The 23,357-nt window shown below is 43.2% G+C and overlaps 2 protein-coding genes across 3 annotated transcripts in view; one reads left to right on the plus strand and one right to left on the minus strand.

Moving 5' to 3' along the window:
- Positions 1-433: 433 nt before the first annotated feature.
- cebpz (CCAAT enhancer binding protein zeta) lies at positions 434-14,414 on the minus strand (the record flags this gene model as incomplete). The annotated part of the gene is made up of 17 exons (XM_084314253.1): positions 434-985; positions 1,332-1,413; positions 2,043-2,107; positions 2,192-2,290; positions 2,379-2,411; positions 2,795-2,988; positions 4,767-4,824; positions 6,120-6,226; positions 6,368-6,434; positions 6,528-6,593; positions 6,698-6,800; positions 7,054-7,107; positions 7,570-7,658; positions 9,124-9,313; positions 11,786-12,017; positions 12,156-13,750; positions 14,232-14,414. 17 exons carry the CDS (start codon positions 14,412-14,414, stop codon positions 837-839), a joined length of 3,366 nt encoding a protein of 1,121 aa, XP_084170379.1. The 3' UTR covers positions 434-836.
- A 633-nt stretch (positions 14,415-15,047) lies between these two features.
- The window catches only part of ndufaf7 (NADH:ubiquinone oxidoreductase complex assembly factor 7), a 16,782-nt gene continuing 8,472 nt past the window's right edge, over positions 15,048-23,357 (plus strand). The window contains exons 1-7 of one of the 2 annotated variants that reach the window (XM_084314688.1): positions 15,048-15,394; positions 15,538-15,698; positions 15,789-15,869; positions 18,409-18,519; positions 18,682-18,895; positions 19,144-19,202; positions 19,333-19,446. In XM_084314688.1, the coding sequence (XP_084170814.1) occupies positions 15,334-15,394; positions 15,538-15,698; positions 15,789-15,869; positions 18,409-18,519; positions 18,682-18,895; positions 19,144-19,202; positions 19,333-19,446 (801 nt within the window). In that variant the 5' untranslated portion in view covers positions 15,048-15,333. The remainder of the gene's footprint in view (positions 15,395-15,537; positions 15,699-15,788; positions 15,870-18,408; positions 18,520-18,681; positions 18,896-19,143; positions 19,203-19,332; positions 19,447-23,357) is intronic. The other variant, XM_084314689.1, reaches the window with a different exon arrangement.

Raw genomic sequence — 23,357 nt, forward strand, 5'->3', positions numbered from 1 at the left:
GTCAAACTACTTAAGAACAAAAGTCATTTATTTTCTGTCTATATTCATTGTGTGAAATTCCTTGCAGATAGGATGAAAGTAACCCCACCCCCTATTCAATGGTAGCACCTCCCTTGATGTACTGCTCCACCCCTGCTCTCTGCACAGATGGCACCCGGACCACTGGCACCCTTGGCTAAAAGGATAATGAAAGGGGTCATCGTACTGGAATTGGCTGGCGTGCTTGGGGCTTATGGTCTTTTCCATACAATGGACACCAGTCAAGGTAACAATAACTTGTTTATTAGAAAGGACAATGTCAAATATAATCATACTTTTGAAAAGCACCTGCATGCGTCAAATTACATGATACAGAATGTACATTGAAAATGTGCCTCCACAGATTTCAGGAACACCATGAATAGGAGGCTTCCCTCAGTTCTAGAAGGTACAAAGTTACTTGTTTAGTCTTTTATGGATTCATTCTGTACTGCAAACATCCATTTCTAAAATGAAAGCCAATAGAAATTGGGATAGTACAAAGTGTTAACCTTAACTGCAATTTCTAAACTTTGCAGGCCTTTGTTCTTGCTTTAGCCTATATCACTTTTACATACCGATGACAACCGACTTAGAATGATAAAATAAAGCCACAATCAAGTGGAATAATGTGATGAAGTGAAATGTTCAGTTAACGTAAACGGTGTTTAATCATGAGCCATTACCTCGTCTCCCTCCAGTATATTACCAGTCCAACGAGTGGGCAGGAGTCTATGGTATTCGGGAGAAAGACTCCGAGGCGTGGTCCACAAAGAGGGAATAGAGGTTTGTTGAATAAAATGCAGCATCTAGTGATGTCACTTCTTCTTGAAAGTCCGTTTGCCCATCTTTGCTTTGCCAAACATTCTCCTCTTGTTGAACGCCGCCTTCTTCTTCCTCAGCGTCTTGACGTCTCGGTTGTTCATAAAGTCGTCTCTCTGAGCCTCCCACTTCAGTTGCTTCACACCTGCAGGGATAAGAGAATGGTGTTCAGAATGGTTGACCCACACCGCCATGAGACCAGTCTCCACGTTCTACTGGACAGAGACGGCATTCACCAGTAACTAGGAGGACCAGACATTGGCTGATGACATAATGGCAAACTATACAGTAGCTTGCAACAACTTGAGGAACGCTGCCAGTGTTATGACTTGATGTAGACTCATCGGTCATAATGATGACTTTCTCAAGTGAGAACCTGTATCTGGCTAGCATCTAGCCAACAGACTGAATCAAAGGTATTGCAATCAGATGTGTCTTATGATTGAACATATTCACTAGTAACATTTGTTTGAAACACGTCGAGGTCTTACCTGCTTTGTCTTTGTTAGCCATAGCATTCATGCCAATGTTGTCAAACTTGGAGTCAGCATTTTCATCCAACATGTATCCAAACTGGTAAAAAGAAAATTAAATCAAAATGTGGTCACCAAATGTAACACCCATTTTCCATAAAGAATATATTCTTGTTGTGTAATTTATTATGATTGTCATTTATATTTTATGAGCAGATGACATTGCTTTACATTTCAGTAAATCTTGGCAACTAAACATGAGGCATTTTTATTAAAATGCAAGATTTATGGCAGAAACTTACTTGAACAATTTGGAACATTTGTAACCCTAAGTGATTTTATTTTTTTCTTCAATGATTTGAGGATCTGAATTCTAGTGGTTTTAAAACTTCTGATGAATTCAGATTTTCAAAATAACTATTCTTAACCCTAAATTATTACAGGACATAAGATTAGAAAATAATCTGAGGCTACAAAACTAAGTTCACAGGTATTTGATTCAGCCTACCTCACATCAAGAGACTTAGGAAGGCGTTAGCATGATTATGATAATAATAATATGTCCCAAAGACTATAGATTGTCCTATATTGATTGATCCTCCAATCACAATTGTTGCTTCAAAGGCAGGGCTTGAGATAGGTCAATTGTGATCTCATAAATCTGATGCTGGCTCTAATGCTGCATATCAGAGTGTTTTAAGGTATACTTGTATAATAATAATATAATACCTCTTCAGCAGAAGCGAACATGGCTGTATCCTTCTTCACTTTCTTTTTCTTCCCCGGTTTTGAACCTATACAAAAATGTGAAGTCATGAATAATGCCATTATGAACTAATCATGTTTTAATTCCAACAGAGGAGCCGTTCACTACTAACCTAAAGAACCAGAGACGTCCAGAGCTTCTGATGATTTCCTCTTGCCTTTCTTGGCACGTGGGGTGATATCTGGCACCTCGTCCAATTCATCTTCTGAATCTTCAGGAGGCAAATAACAAGACTATTATATAATATTCCCTGAGAGAATAATATATGCAAGACTTTTCTCATATGTACCACAACTCACCATCGAATGCAGCATCTCCCTCAAGCTCTGGTACTAAAAGGGAAGACATTAATGAGACATTAATTAACACGTATGTGATGTGAGAAACATTACCTGCTTCCAAGCTTAAATCGTTGCCATGGAAATCTGTCAAAAAAAACACTTCAAAATCCTTAATTTCTTTTTTAACCCCTCCAAAAATGAGCATAAAAACTGCTTCTAGAAATAATAATCCAACATTCATTTTGAGAATCCGTTCTACATCATATGAACTCTCAGAAAACCTATACCACAGCTCTCATTTACCGAGAAGAATGAAGCTAAATTATTCTATGATATCTACTGCAGCTTCGAAGGCCAAAGAAAAGGTAATCGCGGCCGCACCAGACATATCGACCTTTAATTAACCCAATAAGAGTGGTGTTGACGATGCGTACCCTCTTCATCACCCTCATCTCCATCGGGATTCATGAATGTCCCTCCTTCTTCTTCCAGTTCGTCTCCAAAGTCCTCTTCGTCCATGCTCCCAAGAGACACCTCTTCGTCGTCCAGGCCATCTACGTCAGACTCATCCATGTCTGACTCCGAGTCCTCTGCCCCTTTCTTGCCCTTCTTCTTCGTCTTCACGTTGCTGAAATACAGGGGTAATAAGGAGTATTATACCACGGTCTGGGTGAATACTCTTCTGATGGCTGACAGGTGTGCGTAAAAGCCGTTTAATGCACACGTAGTTCGGCTCAAGTTTAATCACCGTTCTAAATCCATTCACTACTCAACCTGTAACCGTAGCAACATTAACCCCTAGCCATATATAGCATATTTTCAGAAATCTGCCTAAAGTACATACATAAAAGTAAATGGAAGATTGCTCCACTTCTACAAGGCCCATTTGCATGTTCTTGGTATCTAGGGACATCTATGGACCTCAGGGAATGTATTCCCATTGTCATAAATATTGTGTCTGTTACTATGCTTGAGTAAATTGTAATGAACCAAAAGGAGAATATAAATTATTATTATTTTTTTGTTTCCATCTTTGACAGTGAATAACGGCATTCTAACATTGACCAGACATGGAAAATTGCCACTGAGCTCATTCAGCACCTTCTTCAGATCAAGTGTACTAAAGATCTAAGCAAATTAATAAAGGGCAGATGATTTACAGAGGGTTTTGTAGATACAGTACTGAATTTTGCCATCCAGACACATGCAATTTGAAATATGAATATAGAATTTCAGGCCTATAAATGACCTTATTATGGCCAAGTCATACATCTATGGATCGGGCCAAATCTCCTGTTTCCAATGGCAGAGTTAAATCTGGATTTAGTACCAGCAGACGCCCATTACTGGCAGCAAAGACCGTGAATTAAATACTTTAAGTACAGTTACTTTTGTATTGCGATGCAATAACATTCAGGTTTGATTGACCCATGAGATATAATCACGAAAATAAATGTGTTCACGTCAACAGCGGCTGGTGTGAGCTGCGTAGTGTAGTTTTATGAAATTTCGACATCCATCGAAAGCCCTGGGTCTCCTCTTTCTTAGGACTACAACGACTACAATCATCTGTTTCAGAGATTTTTATAAGCTTATATTTAGCTAATAACACTTAAAATCATTGGTTGCTAAAAATATATATGTTGACTGCTTTTTTTTATAGGGTTAGGGTCTTTACTCTAGGCTACATTTGAAGAAGAAATGCAACATTAATTAATACGGACTGTATTGATCTATTTATGACGTGAAATAAATCTCGGCCCAGTACCGGGCCAATCAGGCTTAAGGGGTAAAGAACACAGCTGTCAAACTAATTGTTATCAACTGCAGTGAAGCACAACTTAATAAACTAACGGCCGGGAAAGAAAACACACCAATGGCATGAGCAAAACTTTCACCAAAACTTGCGAATGCTGTTATTTAATTTCTTTATTAAGGTATTTGTGGAGGCAAACCTCTGCTGCGCAGTGTGGTTCTTCGCCTCCATGTTGTGCCTTAAAACCGTTTAATGCACACCTACTCATTGATTATCTCAACGTATAAGTAGGTGTAAAACATAATTGATGCATTGTGAAACATCAATATAAATGTGCATAAAAAAATGTATGATTGATATCAATGTGTGGTATTTATTTAATGTATACCGGTAATTCAGAACTGAATTAATAATTAATCAGATTTTAGTCACCTACATTCCTTTATTGCTGACAGATTCAGTCCCGACACATTTGTGTACCGATTACACTTTCAAGAAGTGGCCAACAATCAAATAAAGTCAAATTGTGAGATTTTATTGCTTGAAAAAAATCGCAATGGAATTATTGTTGAAGTGAATTGTTCGATTCCTAATAATCAATCAATCAAAGAACAAAGAACAATGGTGCACACACCCCCACACCACCTTACCCTGCAAAGTCCAAACCATCCTCTGGCGTGTCAGTGAAGTAATTGTCTTCACACGAATCTGGGTTAGATAAGGGGAAAGTAATGTTAATAAAAAATAATAATAAAAGAAGCCAGCACATATTCCAAGCATTCAAGTTAGTCCGTGCGCTCACTAGGGGTGGGCGATATATCGAGTATACTCGATGTATCGCGGATTGTTCTACCCGAGATGTAGTACTGTACTATATCGCGAACATCGAGTATTTAGTTTATATGGCGCCGCCCGCGGCCGAGAGACACTCGCAGTGCTTTCCTCAAGAAGGGACGGCGGAGCTATAGGCTAACGTTAGTGTAGTCAGGGCTGTACAGTGCGATATAATGTTGCGGTTGTAATTTCATTAGACAGAGCGCGGACCTTTAATAACATGTAATTTAATTGACACAAGCAATGAGCTAACGGTAGCTGCTAACCAAGGTATCCATTAGGATTATGCTAAGCTAACTAGCGATAGCTGCTAACCCTGGTAAACGGTCAAAGCGGACTCCACAAGACTAGTTCCATTCGTGAGGAAATGGGGTGGGTTATATTGACAACGCTTGACAACAGCAGTTTAAACATAACTTCATATTTATTAGTTATTCGTTTCTGTATATCATTCAATTTCCATCTCCGTGTGTCTCCATCTCTTCCTGTTTACATTAGAGTGTGACGTTATCACCTACGGCAGCTTAGACGATCAAAACGCGAACCTAGAACAAACCCCGAGGGGGGGGGGGGCTGGCTCTCTTGTTCATTCTCGCCCCCTCTCTCTCTCTCGCTCTCTCTCTACATTCAATGATTTAAAGTAGCCAAACGTTACAGACAGTATAAATACTAACTGGATAGTTGATGATATAAACATTTAATTTAATTATCTGAAATATTCTAAAATCATTAAGTCTGCTATAAGCCATTATACCTTTGTGTGTGATTATTATTTTCTCACAGTAGGGTGTGTATATATATACATATATATATGTGTGTGTGTTTGGCTAAAGTGGATAGAAAACACAGTACTGTGTAAAAGTCTTAGGCACCCAAGAGTTTTTATATAAATTGTCTTAGATGTAAATCATTTTTTTTATTAGTGTGTCAGTAGACTACTCTTAGTACATTTTCATTAAATTATTTTTTAAAGCATCTTCATGGTTTAATAATGCAAACATATGTTGCAGGGACTTATTATAATCATCATATTGGCGTGACTGTATGCATCAAAGGGTTAAATCAAGCATTTTTAAGTGATTTAGAGGAAATGTAAAAATATCGCGATATATATCGTGTATCGCGATATAGCCATATTTTTGGCCATATCGCCCAGCCCTAGCACTCACCCAGTATTTTCTCAAACTCCTCATCGTCCACATCCTCCAGGCTCGCCGTGTCTTCGTCTCCTTCTGGGTGACGAAGCTTCTTCTCCATCTCTCGTTTCTTGAAGAACCTGTCGAGGGGATAGGCAAGAAAAGAATATAATTTACTCAACGATGTCAGGATGAAAAGATACCGCCCGCAAGTGTTGGGCGACAGATGTCAGATTAAAACACCACAGATGACTCTGAAATAGAAAATAGCTGGTTCTCACCGATAGAAAAACACTTCGTCGACAGGGATCTGACTCTCCTCTTTCGACAGATACTCCTGACAGTTAACTGAAAGCAAAAACACAACAATCACACTGTTGAACTCAACCGATACACCAAGCTAACATATTCGATGCAAAAGTAAATATCAAAAAGACTCACCAGCCAGAGAGCGGATTTTGTTCATGGATAACTTCTGCTTGGGTTGCATCACCGCTGCGTCCGTTTCTGTGGATTAAAAACAATGTCAATGAAAGTGACTGCGAATGTAAGTGAACTTAGGCACTAACGGGAAAAAAACAGGCCAGGAAAGGATATACGTAGGATATTACGTTTGCCCTTCAGCTGTTTGGGGTTCCTGAAGACGAAGCGGTCCAAAAACCTGATGAGAGTGAAGTCCTGGAGGGGATCTCCTGTGTACTGGATGGACTCCCCCTGGTGGCGTACCACCGAAGACAAAAGAGTTCATGAAAAGGTCGACACAACTAAGATGATAATGATATAGTTTCATCAAAATACCGTAGTAAAGGATCTACAGTGGACCCAGCTCAAACCCAACGCTCTTTTCTTGATCCTCCAATCGCAACTGTTGCGTCCCTCAGCAACAGTTGTGATTAGAGGCTCAAGAAAAGAGGGCAAGGTTTTAGATTATTTGAAATACATCATAACGGATATGAGCCTATTATACCTGTAGGATGGTCTTTGCGAACAGTGACACGGAGGGGTGGAAGTGTACCGACAGCTGAGGGGAAAAGAAGAGAAAACGCATTAGAAGTGAATCATAGGGCTGGGTATCTGGCTTCTGGGGGGTCAGCACCTGCCATTATTGTCATGAGATGGAATTTGGTGAAGAGGGTTTCTGCAATAATTAAGCAGAAACTCGGGGGGAAAGCAAACTAGAGCCATCTGCAGGACGGGAGATGCGCTGAAATAACGTTTAACCAAGATCTTCATACAAATCACTGAAAAGAGGCATGGATTAAAAGACAGATCTCCGGATTTTGAGACTAATTTCGGATTGTTCAAATGAAACGACTCAATGTTGACTTTTGCAATATCTTTACCTGACCCCTGTGAAAATCTAAATAATCAAAATACCGCTGTTCAGTCCAAACACAACTATTCTGTGGTGGTAGTGAATGAGATTGGCAGAGGGTATCATCCTTTATCATGTCTCATGAAGCAGCATTTCTGTGAGACGTACCCTTTGCAATTCCCATAGGGTGGTGTGGTTCGCTCCGCAGTACAAAGGGTTTCTGTGGAACGGATCGTATGTTTCCACGTTCTTCCCACCTGAAAACAAAGGGAAGATGGTACACATGCCGCAGGGCTGTACACTGCGATGAGATTATCGCGAATTGCCCCTTTAATTGGCCGTTGCGATTGGTAAATAATATTTGGGGGCGGGCTTGCGAGTAGTGATTTCAAGCCTTGCATTCGCATTTCACTCCTAAATTATCCAAGGCTGAGCACTCACTCTGATAGACTGGCTGAAAAGTAAAGTTTCTTCATAGCTCATTTCTTCATAGAAAGTCACAGGCACCTGGAATCGCGTGCCTGTGACTTTCAATTCCCTTATCGCTGCCAGGTTTTCCCGACCGTTATAACGTTAGCATGTTAGCATGTAGCTAATGGCAGACTATTTGATTCCTTAAGGCAAGCCAAGGGCTCGAAATTGCCTAGGTTTTGGTTATATACTTCCGAAATGCTCCCGCTGTTTGGCTACTTCTATGTGCAGTGAAAACTACTCGAAATGCTTTAGAACCAAGTCATTGATTTAGTTCAGGGTTAGCCGCGGAGCTAACGTGAGCTAACGCTAGCTAATCAAGCTCACAGAGAGAGATAAACAGCTGACAGCAGGTAGTACAGGTACAAATACAATAAAACAAGGGGTGGGGGCTGTTGTGTAAACCTTGTACTCTTTAGTTCACATAATAGACGGAATGTTTGTTTACTAGTCTGTATCTATGGTCTGTACTCTGTAAGCCAGGAAGTACCATGGTGCAACATACAAATGTGTCCGTGTAGCAACACAAGCCAATACCTTACAGGGGCCCGGGGAGGGAGCTCTCTGTGTGTGTGTGTGTGTGTGTGTGTGTGGAAGAGAGAGGGAGAAAGATAAACAGAGAGCATGATTTAGTGTATGTCTTAGAGCTGTGTTGCAGTGTGCAGCAGATACTGACTATGAACACTGTTAATACACCGTTATCAATGAAAGAAGAAATGTTTGCAGCTGTGGTAATACGAAGTTCAGTTGGTTCATTATAAAAGATACAAACCTGACAACAAAAGCACTTAAATGTTAAATAAAAGGACCACAGTAATGAGGCAGGAGGAACATATTTTTTTTCACTATAATGGTAAAATTGTTATTAAAAAATGTGCCCCTAAAAAATATTTTTTGCCCCTAAATTTCTCATTTAGGGGCAAGTGTGCCCCTAGTGAAAAAGCTTAGCGTACAGCCCTGTGCCGTTATGAACGATACATAGTAAGACTGCCCCCTCCTGGTCAATTAGGTGACATGTTCTTTAGGGTCAGAGTCAACCAGGACGGTTCCGGTTGATTACTCTGTTTTATGCTAAATGAGGCCGTAGTCGTTATTACTGGAAATGTTGCAAAACTATTTTACAGATTTGTCCATAAAATTAACAAATCAAATAATCAACAGAATCCTATGACTGGAATTTCTTTAGTCAATGACAGCCCTGATACATAGAAATGCAGAAATGAGAGAGAGGACATTAAAAGCACTACAGACCTTCCAGATTCTGGTGATGTACCCACGACGACACTGTAGGTTTGGGCTGTTCCGTTTTTGCACTTTGCCCTTCCTCCACCTTAACTTCCTCCACCTTAACAGCATCCATCTTATCAGCATCCACAAAGTGCTCCTCTTCATCGTCATCTTGTTCTTCGGCAAGATCTTTGAAATTCTCCTCCTCACCGCCCTTCGAAACATTGAGTTGTAATCGTGAAAAGCCAAATCATTGAGATCGGTGTGGAATATAATTTATGTTCTGACAAGTCTTTCAAGTTGTATTTGATGCTGTGCCTCCTTGGCACTTCAAATGAAAAGAGAATGAGAAGGGAGAGAGATGCAGCACCTGCGCTAAAACACATGCTGCAGGACACGCTCCAGCACACACACTACAGCACATGCTACAGCACATGCTAATTGTAATATAATGTAGTGGGGGGTCGTTGGCTGACTGTCAACCTATCCGCCGGGTTTGAGCCAAATCTGAAGAGTTATCGCAGTTACGGACAGCCAGCTACACACAGAGACGTGAGTGATTACAATAATCCCTTGTGCTTTGCATGAGCAAGAACAAAGAAAATTCATGAAAAGCTAACAAAAAAAAGTATCATGTCACAATATTAAAGGGATAGTTCTGATGGTTCTCTCTCAGCACAGTCCACGCTATTCCTCATATCAGTTCCGGCTAGTTGGCCACAAACCAATGCAAAGTCAATGGGGTCACGTTCCTGTCTGTACAAGCTGACTGAGGCTCACTGAAATCTACTCTGTGCACAAAAAGTAGATTTCACTAGCAGATATATACCCTTTTCTTCTCTGTGCATGCATTAGGCTTAGGGAACCATTATTTGCCGAACCACTGCTGCCTGGGCGCAGTGATTTCATCACCTCAAAAGCCCTGTTTTTCAAAAAGCTACAGGGCTTTTGAGGTGATGAAAATTTAGGGCTGTCTTAAATACTTCAACGCTTTGTTCGATGGCACAAGCTTCGAACATTAAAAAAAATTGAAGTTTAAAATAAAAATAAAAAATGTTTTTTAATTATTATTTTTTTGCCTCAAATCTTGCGCCTCCATTCCAATGAAACGAAAGTAAGCTGCGCATTCCCGCCTCCATTCCAATTAAACGAAAGTAAGCAGCGCCTCGACTCCACCTCTCTAAAACAAGCATGTGGAGATAATCTGTGTTGAAAACAACAAGGACATGTGCAGCAGACATGTCGACGAAGACGTCCAATTCAACCCTCCCCTATCTCGAACGCTGTTTCATGCCTCCCACAAGCCGGCTGTAATGTGGACGTGTAAGCCATACATTGCACGAGTCCCCTCCGGTACACGAGGAGGCAGCCGTCGCATCTTTTCACCTGCACAGCGCGATCTTTCAGCGTCAGGGGTCTGCGCTTTGGAGGGACGCCACCCACGTCGCTTCCTGATTCTACTGCGCAGGCGCACCAACCGACCTGTAGGAGTCACTGTCCACAACGTCCGATCACCACCCATCAGTTTCCCCTCCCCCTAATACTGCCAATTGTATTAGTACGGACGACCAGCCAAACTGAAAGCAATGTGGAGAGCTGGGCTCGAACCCAGCATCTCCAGCATTGGAGGTGAGCGCCTTGGCCACTGCACCACCTAGCCGCCCCACATATAAATATTTATATAATTGTTTGCTTGATAGACGAAGGTTGCAACATAATTATGTAATGTCATGTCGTTGGCTGTGAGAGCAGCCCCACTGCACCAAGGCTGCGCAGCCGAGTGAAACCTTGTTGGCTGCGTCACAGTCACGAAAGGGGCTACTTAATTAATTAATCCAATCCACTTTATTTATAGAGCACATTTAAAAACAACAAAGTTTACCAAAGTGCTGTACAAGTCCCACAACATAAGATACATTTTTTTTTCTCGAAGCTTCGAAATTAAAATCGAAGCTCAACCCCGAAGCTTCGATTGCCAAAAAAAGCTTCGAAGGTCAGCCCTAGATGAAATCACTGCGCCCAGGCAGCAGTGGTTCGGCAAAAAAAAATCCGATTATATATCTGCTTAGAAAACGAAAGTGTCCAATTTTTATAATTATTTCTCCATGTGGTAAATACACAGGTCACAACATGTTTACAGGAACGTTTTGGAGTTGTATTTGGAGTGTATTTCGTGGCTGTTGGGAACTAGGCTACACTGACACACCTACTTCCAGTGAATGATGCTAAGCTAGGCTAACGGCGCAGCTGTTCCCTAAGCCTAATGCATGCAACAGAGAAGAAAAGGGTATGTAATCTGCTTGTCTAATGCCAGGGTAGATGGCAAATAAGCGAATTTCCTAAAAAGTTGGCATGTTCCTTGAAGCACAGGAGGTTGTAACATAGTGCAGGCTATCGCTTCCTGCTCTGGCAGCAGGTCCCCATCCATATCCATTATTTCCTTTAATTAAAAAGAAAAGTAAAAAGTAGGGCTCTAGTAGCGCACCATGTAACGCGCTGCGTCGCGAAACGGCCGACCCGGGCTCGACTCCCGGCGTCCTTTGCCGAATGTCTTCCCCTGCTGTCTCCCATTTTCCTCCTCTCCCTCTCTCTCTAAAACAAAATCTACAAAGACATATTTTAAAACAAAGAAAGTAGGGCTAGGATTCCCTCAAAAATCTGAACTATCCCTTTAAATAATCCTTACCACGTCCTCCTGAAGGAGCAACTGGAGGCCTGGCTTGGCCTTCATGACCACCGACACCAGGAAGAGCGCTCCGCAGGCAAACGCAGGGTTCTGCTCAGAGCTGACCTGAAGCAGCCTCTTTACAAAGGCCTTGACTCGTCGCAGGACAATGTCCGCCTTCAGAGACTTGTACACAAGATTGAGGAACATACTCTGCTTGGAGCACGAAGTCAGACCTGGGTCCTGGAGTTTTCTGTTCGGCAGAGAGATTAAAACAGACGGTCATGTATTAAACACAAATTGACCAGAAAAAAAGTATTTTCATAGATTTGTCAGATTATTTGGGGAAATATGTTTTATAAATATTTTCTTTTTAATAATTAAGATTTACCTGTATAGAGCTACATAGTAGCGATCTGAGACCGTTTGCTCAGAGTCCATCACTTGAAAAAGCAGCATCAGAGCCTGGACAGCCGTGTTGAACTTCACCAGGTGCACGACTTTAAACAGCGTGTCCAACTGTTCCTTGACCTTCTCGTCCCCCGCCTTGGCGTAGGGATACGCCCTGTTCACGCCGGACAACAGAGCGCCGAGCATCTTGGACTCGATGTCCTTCTGCTTGACGCAGGCGCGGAAGAAGGAGAAGTAGATGGTGATGAGCTTGGTGGCGAGGCCGGCCTCCTCGCGGCTCAGCACCACTTGGTTGAGGAAGCAGACGGCGTAGTACTGGGCCTTGGGGCTCACGTTCACCCGGAACATCAGCCGCTCCACCTCGCCGCACACCACCGCCTTCATGCTGGGGTGCTGGCGGAGCAAGAGCTCCAGCAGGTAGGAGCACTTGGCCGCCGTCTTGTACTCGGGGTCTCCCAGCTTGTTGACGACCTGGACGAGCAGGGCCTTCTCCTGCTCCGGGCGGCTGCACAGCAGCTCGTGGGCCGTGCTCAGGGCCTTGGCCTTGGTGGCCGGCACCGTGTCGTGGGCCACCTCCTCCAGGGCCATCACGAACGATGCGATTTGGTGCTTCAGCTGGTGCTCGAAGTACCACAGGACGAGGCGCCGGTCGCGAGCGTCCCTGTTCCCGCTCGCCTTCTCCTCCAGCAGGTCGAAGGGATGCTGGGCGAACAGCCTGAGCTTGCGGTTTTCCGGGAGCAGGTCGGATATCAGGAGCTCCCGGAGAGTGTCCAGGGCCATCAGACCCATCCTGCGGCCGCCCCTCCTTCTCATCATGGCGACCAGGTTCTCTACGTGTTCTAGAGAGTGTACGGGAGCGTCCTGGATCAGACAAGTCATGGCTGCCATCCTGTCTGCAATTGTACCGGTGGAGACCACCATCTTTATCCAGGCGCTGTTGGCCCCCTTCTCCAAGTTCTTCTTATTCTTGTAGAGCCCAGTCTCAGCTTCAAAGAGCCTCTGGGCCAGTGCCTTGTACTGATTGACCAGGGACTCGTCTTGTGTCGTTGAGGATCCTTCTGTGGTGTATTCCATGTCATGCCATTTCCCTCCAGGTCTTATCAGCAGGATTTGTCGCTGCTGAAACTCAAACACATTGATGTTTTTTTTGGCCTTTTTTCTAGATGTTGCTGGAGCACTGTCACTGCCAACCTCTTTGGATGTTGCTGGAGCACTGTCACTGCCAACCTGTTTGGATGTTGCTGGAGCACCGTCACTGCCAACCTGTTTGGCTTTTGCGGTCTTCTTTTTGCCCTCTGCTCCCTGGGTGTCATTATCTTTCGGCTGTCCTTTGGGTTTCTCTTCCTCTGTAGGCTTCTTGTCTTTAGCCTTTTTACTTTTCTTCTGACTGGTCTCTGGGGCATCTTCATCTTCAGGCGTGTCTGGTATAATCTGTTGTCCTGCGTAGGCACGGATGCCCAGCTTACTGATGAACTTCTCAAGTTCACCTTCCTCCAGGTCGTCTATAGCTCCCTTCTTTCCCCCATCTACCAATTCATTTGAATCGTCTATGCTTTCAAGTAGAACATAGTCAGCCTATAAACACAAAACAGCAATAACACAATTAATAAACAATGACATCACTATGTTTACCCAGGAATAAATCAAAGGTTTTGCAACTCTTAATGCGACTGTCGCCAAGATGAAGACTATAATACAATACAATCAGTAGTAGCTGCCAGCTGCGCTAGTAACAAACGTCCAGTTTGCACATATTTAAAGTGGTTAGCTATCTATTATTTATACATTAATAATATTTAACTCAGTAATGTACACAGAACCAAGTGAAGAACATAATAATAGGCTAGACATCGGTGCGATCCATTTTCTATGGCAAGCAGTAACGTTACATCTGAGTGACATCACAGATGGGGCAGTTCACTTTTGTTTCTGACTATATGAAACACTTTGAATAGAGACATAACATATTTATAATAATATATTCAAACCTGAAATCCACCTAATGATATAAAAAAAGTTGATAAGGGGCTAACGTTACCACACAAGCGAAACTTACCTGTGTTCCACCGAACCATAAGACCTCGTCCAATTCCAATTCGTCCTTTTTCTGCTTTCCTTTTACGTTGGTTGTTGGTTCTTCGCCTTCCTCGTCACAGTCATCTTCATTCTCGATGTAGTCTTCGTCAGGTTCGACTTTTTCTACAGCTACTTTCTTACGATACTTGTTACTCGGCGCCATGCTAGCAGCAGCATGGAGACTAGCGAGACAGATGACCCGGAAGTGAAAAGCAACAGCAGCGTTTCGCGTGATCTTTTCCCGTAGCCTATGTTTGCGAATACCCTCTCTGATTGGTTTTGCTCCGAAGGGTCTCTTCCGCCTTGGACATATATTCTCTGCTTCAAATTGGTTATGCTTTGGCCCTCTTTCGAAGTGGGTTATGCTTAGAGTTATGGTTAGGGTTAGGGTTAGGGTTAAGGTTAGGGTTAGGGTTAAGGTTAGGGTTAGGCGGAAGAGACCATTCGGCGCTAAACCAATCAGAGAGGGTCTTCGCTGTACGCGGCTAGCCAATCAGAGAGCGTCTTCGCACACATAGGCCACGGAAACAAATCACGCCACCGTTTCTGCTGCTAAAATTAATGTCCGTGGTTTTTCATTTGTGCATTCCGCCCAGTTCCTCGCATCAGACTTTATGCGAATATTGTAATATTAGACAAAAGCATAATTATCACGGTATTTATGCATGACACGCAGACGTGGGGATGCAGAGTTCAGAGGTTAAATCAAACCAATCAGAATGTTTGTTACCAAACTACGCAGCGATTTCATCCAATCGGGTAGTTTGTTGTCATCATGCTTTCGGGTCACCGTGGTCCTTTGCTGATGTGAGCGTTTTATGCATAATGTTAGAGATAAAAACGGTTATTGTACCTGTAAGTGGAAGTCAACATTGAATTCCACCCGTGCATATCTGTACTGTAGCGTTTGTATCGACTTGTGAAATCCCTGACCTTGGCACAGTCATTTGTTGTAGCCATTAACGCTTGCAAGGTGGCTCAGTGCTCACACAAGCTATAGCCATAACGGCTAATGCCAGAAACTGAAGGTTGGAACATCTGAACTTGAGGTTTTATGAACGTAATGCGCACTGCAGAGCAGAATGTTTAAGACATTACAAACGAGTAGAGCCCTCGTTTACCATTCTCCTATATTATCACCAGGTAAGAGCAATTGAGATTATTTTATGTGGCTAATAAACTGTTTATACTATAGTGTACATATTTCTTGTAGTTTGAACGCAAATATTTGAAAAGGAAATTATGTGTGTGTGTGTCCTCTACATGTCAATTTCAATATACCTTAGTGCGATGGAGTGCGGTACCAAACAGATCTTGCATCAGTACTCCGAGAGAGGAGCAAAAGCCAGGAAGGTCTATGCTGCGACATCTAACCTACAAAATAAAAGCCACAGGCCCTATCCCAGTGGCAGAGTACATGAGAGAGGTGCTCACAAACCCAGTAACGGTAAATAGTACCACTCACTCGTTGCAAATTAAAGTTAATCACATTTTGCTGCGTAATGTAATTTACCTTGACCTATGTGTTTTAACTCAGGGCTATTATGTGCGGAATAACATGCTGGGTCCAGAGGGTGACTTCATTACATCACCAGAAATAAGTCAGATATTTGGAGAGGTAAGCGTCTGAAATTAGGCTTCTTTCTTTTCGTGTCCATATACAAAGCTATTCAGCTTATATAACGTCCAGCCAGTGTTTGGTACATTGCTGTCCCTTGATGTTGTAGAGTGCTAGGTCCTTTGCTGTGCAGGGTCCAGAGGACATCGAAGGAGGTGCTCCATGGTCTGGGGTTCTGTGCCTTAGGCTTAGGGTTTCCCTAGAACGGCCAACACCTGAGCGAAGTCGGTTCAGGCACTTCCATTTTGCCCAGTTGTTATCTCCTGGTGGGAGGGTTTCAGCAGGGGGGATGAGCATAGTTTGATTGATTGATGGATTGATTGAAAACTTTATTAACAGATTGCAGAATGGGTACAATACAGTACGGCTCAATACAATTGTTAAGGGGATGCAGACCAGAGAAAGACTTTCGTCTTGTTTACATCAGGGTCCCCCATTTTCAATTCATCATGACATTTATGACATACACGACATACAGATATAGAGTACTGTTCCATCCAGACATTTATGACATACAAGATATACAAATATACAGTACTGTTTAAGAGACAGTGATCATAAAAGAGAATATATACATTCGAGGGGGAAGAAACTGTACTTGGGTGGGGGGGGGGTTGGACATTTACCATGGCCAGTTTTGAATTGCAGCCTCCCGTAGGTGCTCTTTGAGAAAATGGGCAGGGGTGAGGTGGGTTTTAGGAGTAAGGTCAAGCAGTAGTCTGACCAGTTTGTTTTGTGATGTATATAGTCTTGTTTTTAGGGCCTTTGAGGTGCTTTGGTACCATGAGGTGCAAGCATAGTCGTAGTATCCTTGAATGAGTGCTCCTGTTAGAGTCTTCAGGGTATTCTTGTTTACCAGAGAGGAGATCCGGTACAAGAAAAGTCAAGTCAAGAGTTTTATTTGTCACGGCATACGAGTATACAATGAAATGTGGGTGGTCTTGCCCGCAACGATGTGCATAATTACAATAGTAATATATAATGGAATCCAATAGAACGACATTGTGCAATAAAACAAGTAAACAGAGTAGGGCATATCGGTATATGAATCTTGTTCGTTGGTTGACCTTTTTGATTACATTGGTTGCCATTTTGTCACAGGAAAGATTTGCCTCTAGTATGGAACCCAGGTAGGTAATTTCATCTTTCCTTGTGACAATATTGTCACCCACTGTAACAGAGAAGCTGTTGGCCTTGCTGAGTTTGTTATTTGATCCAAAGAGAATGGACTCTGTTTTACCCAGGTGTAATGATAGTTTGTTATCAGCGAGCCAGGTGCAGATTCAGAGACCAGTCATCCGCGAACAGGAACAAGTTGCAGTCACAAGCTGATGACATGTAATTAGGAACAGTAACGGTCCTAGTATGCTTCCTTGTGGAACACCACAGCTCACTGGGGGGGGGGGTTGTGTACCGTTTACCTTCACCATCTGTTCTCTCTCCTCCAGGTAGGATTGCATCCAGCTCACAGATGAACTATCAAAACCAATTGCTTTTAGCTTGTCAATCAGAATGGAGTGATTGACAGTGTCGAAAGCCTTTTGGAGGTCCAGCATGACCATGCCGCAGTATTTGCCCGAGTCCACCTCTTGTTTGATGTGGTCGTTCAAATAGAGAAGGCATGTCTCAGTGGAGTGGCCAGATTGGAATTCGTGGATTAGCTTTTTTTTTTTTTTTCGCAAGGTACTTTTCAACCTGTTCATAGACCATTTTTTTCCATGACTTTTGAGATAGAGGTGTGGGTGGTTAGACAGCTTTTTCTTCCTCATTTTAAGGCGGCTTCAGATGGTGTTGTCTCCAGTGGAGCACTGCTGGTCAGGAAACTTCTCAGTGATATTAGTAGACTGGGGGCAGACTGGGGGCCATATAGGGGGTGCCTCTCATCTGTGGCTTGCCTGCGCCGCTCTGTCCTACTGGCTACCACTCTTCTGATGTCAGGAGGAGCGATACCTGCCAGGATGTACAGGTCGTTGGTATTAGTGGGCTTCAGGCACCCAGTGATACATCTGCAGCTCTCGTTAAGAATTTAGGCTAACGCAAAGGTATACAGTACACTATTTTTGTTGTATCTTTGTCCTACTCAAAAGAAGCACTTCAATTACACCTAATACTCTCATGGGCCGTTATCACCCAAAGCAGCAAAGTCTATCAGCACGGCTGCATTAAATTAATTTCCGATGAAGAGGAGCGTATGCAGTCACGGGGTACTCACGAGGTACTGCATATGCTCCTCTGCATTGGAAATTATTGAATGCAGCTGTGCTGCAAGACTTGGCTGCTTTAGGTGAGAACGGCCCATGAGTCAGTCTTGATTGAAGCTGTGTATGTCTGCAAGTTTGAAGTATTGTGTACACATCATCTGTCAATAAACGACACAGATTAGGATGGTGACCCCCAGGTGTGATTTTATTACTGGATACAGTCACTGCCTACAACGCATCTAATGTCAGCACAACAAAGCATTTCTTATGTACTGAGCCCACTAAATTGATCACTCCGTCCATGGTTCATCTCTGTGTATGTCTTTCTCTGCTTCCAGCTAGTAGGCGTCTGGTGTGTGAGTGAGTGGATGGGAGCAGGGAGTCCCAGTCAGTTCCAGTTGGTCGAGTTTGGACCAGGAAAAGGCTCTTTGGCCAAAGACATTCTCAGAGTATGTATTTTCATAATGGAATTCTGCTGTATTCTTTGCTGTGCTCATCCACTTCAGTTTGAGAGTAATATTGTGCCTGTCAATGAAATCTTTGACCAATAGAGGGAGCTATTTCCCTATGTCATGTCGTGTGTTGTGTGTGTGGGTGTGTGGTTTCTCCAGGTATTCAGTCAGCTGCAGTCTGTCTTGGGTAAGACCGCAGTATCCGTTCACCTGGTGGAGGTGAGTCCCAACCTGAGCCGGGTGCAGGCAGAGTGTCTGACCGGGGACCAGAGCCAGGTGGCGGCCAGCGAGGATGAGCCTGTGTATCGCCGTGGCAACACCAGCACAGGCCTCCCGATCTCCTGGTACCGCAACATTGGGGACGTCCCCAGAGGTATGTCATCATTAACCATATCTAGATATTACTATTGACTCCAGATATTTTGGCATGTGATTTTGTTTATAACTTAACACGAGGCTGGTACCAACATCTCTGAAAAAACAACTCTTAGAATTTGAACAATACAGGCCTCTAACTGACCATTCCATTTAAACATGTTGTGCAAATGTTAGTCTGTGGACTCAACTGTGATATTGTATGTTTGTAACAATCACCATTGGTACCCCTCCCCCATTACCCAGGATTTAGCATCTATCTTGCTCATGAGTTCTTCGATGCTCTACCCATCCATAAATTCCAAGTACGTAATAAAGCTATCTTGTGTTTTTTGACTCCTCCAAGATTGTGAACTGTGAAGTGTTATGAAAGTCACCATCTCATGCTTACCTAACCTTGTGTTGAACTGTGTGTACTGGTGTGTTTTGGGACAGAGAACAGAGAAGGGCTGGAGAGAGATTATGGTCGATATTGACCCAGAGGAGCCTGACAAGCTGAGGTTTGTCCTGGTGCCATCGCCCACTCTGGCTTCCTCCACTCTCATACAGGTGAGTGTTGGCCATAGACCCAGCAAACATTCCTGAGATACATCTCTTTTTGCAAAGATACAAGTTACTTATCATATAATCATTTAAATGTTTCCTATAATAGGCTCAAGATAATATATATTTCTCATGTATATATATATATATATATATATATATATATATATATATATATATATATATATATATATATATATTCACTCTAGACTAGAATCATCTAGGGCCAAACATAATGTTGCAAAGGGCCCAACATTGGCCTGCGGGCCCTACTTTGTGCAGCCTTGATTTAACAGCTGCTTTCCTCTACACTGAACGTCTGTGAAGCATCTGGGTTTTATTACCCATGTTTATACAATATATACAGTACCAACCTATTTGATCTAGCCTCGCTAGAAGACCTCAGAGACTTTGAACGTTGTGCCAAAGGCTTACATCATAAGTGAGCTTGGGTGAAGCCCCCTGGTTTTAAATCCAGTGTAATGGCCGGAGCGGGAGCCGCTGCATCTCGTGTCCCATCCGGTGTAGCCTTCTCTAACCTGAACTCTGTGTAGCCTTCTCTAACCTGAACTCTGTGTAGCCTTCGCTAACCTGAACTCTGTGTAGCCTTCTCTAACCTGAACTCTGTGTAGCCTTCTCTAACCTGAACTCTGTGTAGCCTTCTCTAACCTGAACTCTGTGTAGCCTTCTCTAACCTGAACTCTGTGTAGCCTTCGCTAACCTGAACTCTGTGTAGCCTTCTCTAACCTGAACTCTGTGTAGCCTTCTCTAACCTGAACTCTGTGTAGCCTTCTCTAACCTGAACCTAACCTGGGTTAAGTGATCATTATATGATATTCTGTACCCGAAAAAAACTAAAACAAAAGGCTGGCTGCCACAAAACAGTCACATCTAGAGACCTCAAAACCTACTCTAGCGAGGCCTTCAACCTTGAACTGGAGAGTCTGGACTGGTCAGATGAACTCAATGGTACACTGGTTGACGAAACATGGCTTGGTTTCAAAACCAAATTCTCAGCAATACTAAACGACATGGCCCCCCTAAGAACCACCAGGGTAAAAAATCGCGCTGAGCCGTGGATGCACTCCGAAATACTGGCCGCTATGAAAACCAGAGACAAAAAATGCTCTGAGTTTCGTAAAAGTCAGTCAAAGCTTACTAAAAGCACGAGCAGTGAACTCCAAGCCCACGTGACTGAACTCAAACTAGAAAGAAACAGACTAAGAAACGACGTAAACTCCATGATCAAAACTGCAAAAAAGAATTTCATCAATGACAAAACTGAGGAAAACAAAAACAAACCACGTGAACTTTGGAAATTACTCAATAATCAACTAGGATGCAGTAAAAAACTTAAAACCAGATTCTCAAACATAAACATAAAAACGGACAACACGCTCATCACAGACAAGCTGGATGTAGCCAATTACTTAAACATTTTCTTCACAACCATAGCCACAACACTGGTAAACAAACTACCCTCCCACTCAGGGCTTTATGGGGTAGAACACATAGTAGCTTACTACAAAAACCTAGGGGTCCGCAAGGACGACTTCAAGCTGGAAATGGTAACAACAGATGAGGTACTCAATAAACTGAGCGCCCTCCAACCTAACAAGGCCACTGGCCATGACAACATCCCCTCCAAATTCCTCAGAGACTCAGCAGCCGCCATCACACCAATCATCACACACATAATAAACCTCTCCATAAAACAGGGACACGTCCCCAAGGACTTCAAAATTGCGAGGGTGACCCCTCTGCACAAAAAGGGCAGCAAATTAGACCCAGGCAACTACCGCCCTGTTTCTATTCTCACCTCCATCTCGAAAGTCATGGAAAAAATAGTCTACGAACAGGTCGAAAAGTACCTAGCGGAAAAAAATCTAATCTACGAATTCCAATCTGGCTTCAGAACATCCCACTCCACTGACACATGCCTTCTCTATTTGAATGACCACATCAAACAAGAGGTGGACGCAGGCAAATACTGCGGCATGGTCATGCTGGACCTACAAAAGGCCTTTGACACGGTCAATCACTCCATTCTGATTGACAAGCTAAAAGCAATTGGTTTTGATAGTCTATCAGTGAGCTGGATGCAATCCTACCTTGAGGGGAGGGAACAGATGGTGGAGGTAAACGGTACCCTATCCCCCCCCCTCACAGTGAGCTGTGGTGTTCCACAAGGAAGCATACTAGGACCGCTACTGTTCCTAATTTATGCAAATGACATGTCGTCAGCTTGTGACTGCAACTTGTTCCTGTTTGCGGACGACTCAGCCCTGCTGGTCTCTGACAAGAACAAGTTACAGGTTGAAAAAACCCTCAGCTCGGAACTAGGCAGAATCTGCATATGGCTCGCTGATAACAAACTATCATTACACATGGGCAAAACAGAGTCCATTCTCTTCGGTTCAAATAACAAACTCAGCAAGACCGACGGCTTCTCAGTTACAGTGGGTGACAATATTGTCACAAGGAAAGATGAAATTACCTACCTGGGTTCCATCCTAGAGGCTAATCTCTCCTGTGACAAAATGGCATCCAATGTAATAAAAAAAGTCAACCAACGAACTCGATTCTTGTACCGGATCTCCTCTCTGGTAAACAAGAACACCCTGAAGACTCTGGCAGGAGCACTCATTCAGGGGTACTACGACTATGCTTGCACCTCATGGTACCAAAGCACCTCAAAGGCGCTAAAAACAAAATTACAAACATCTCAAAACAAACTGGTCAGACTACTGCTTGACCTTACTCCTAGACCTCACCCCTGCCCACTTTGACAACCTAGGATGGCTTAGAGTAGACGACAGAGTACAACAACTTGCAATGGGCCTGGTCTACAAGATACACTACACGACCAAGGTACCCATGTACATGTCAAAATACTTCCCAAAGGTCAGTGAATACCACGATCACAACACCAGAGGGAGCTCCACAAATCATGTTAAACCCAGATTCGGCTCTAATAAGGGACTAAACACGTTTCGCAATTATGCCACATCAATGTGGAACGCCCTACCCAAAGCTGTAAAGGAATGTGGATCACTACCCACTTTCAAAACCTCTCTCAAGGGACACCTACGGGAGACTGCAATTCAACACTGGCCCCTGTAAATATCCTAACCCAACCCCCTCCAATGTACAGTCATTTACCTAGTATGGTTTTGTCAATAGTTCAATGTACAATTGTGTTTGTTTGTACAGTGTCTCCTCCCCCCCCCCCTCAATGTACAGTGTTACTTGTTTATACAGTGTGCCCCCCGCCCCCCCCCCCCCCCCCCCCAACCACCTCCAATGTAAATTACCCAGTATGGTTGTCAATATCCCAATGTACCCAACCCCCCCCACCCAACCTCCTCCAATGTACAGTTTCTACGTCAAATGTATATACTCCCTTTTCTTGACTCCTTCTGTATCACAAACAGTACTGTATTTGCAAATCTGGTATGTCATAAATGTATAGATGTAGCAGTACTGACTATCTGTATGTCATGTATGTCATATATGTCTATATGAATTGAAAATGGGGGACCCTGATGGAAACAAGACAAACGTCTTTCTCAGGTCTGCATCCCCTTAACAATTGTATGTATTGAGCCGTACTGTATTGTACCCATTCTGCAATCTGTTAAAATAAAGTTTTCATTCATTCATTCATTCAACTCTGTGTAGCCTTCTCTAACCTGAACTCTGTGTAGCCTTCGCTAACCTGAACTCTGTGTAGCCTTCGCTTCTCTAACCTGAACTCTGTGTAGCCTTCGCTAACCTGAACTCTGTGTAGCCTTCGCTAACCTGAACTCTGTGTAGCCTTCTCTAACCTGAACTCTGTGTAGGGCCTAACAAAAATAATAGTTGGTTTCAGGTTGGTTGTCAGTTTGGCCATGGGTAGGTAGGGAATTTATTTTATT

The sequence above is a fragment of the Notolepis coatsorum genome (genome assembly GCF_963971535.1).
Source record: "Notolepis coatsorum genome assembly, chromosome: 5".
In the NCBI taxonomy this organism is placed as follows: domain Eukaryota; kingdom Metazoa; phylum Chordata; class Actinopteri; order Aulopiformes; family Paralepididae; genus Notolepis; species Notolepis coatsorum.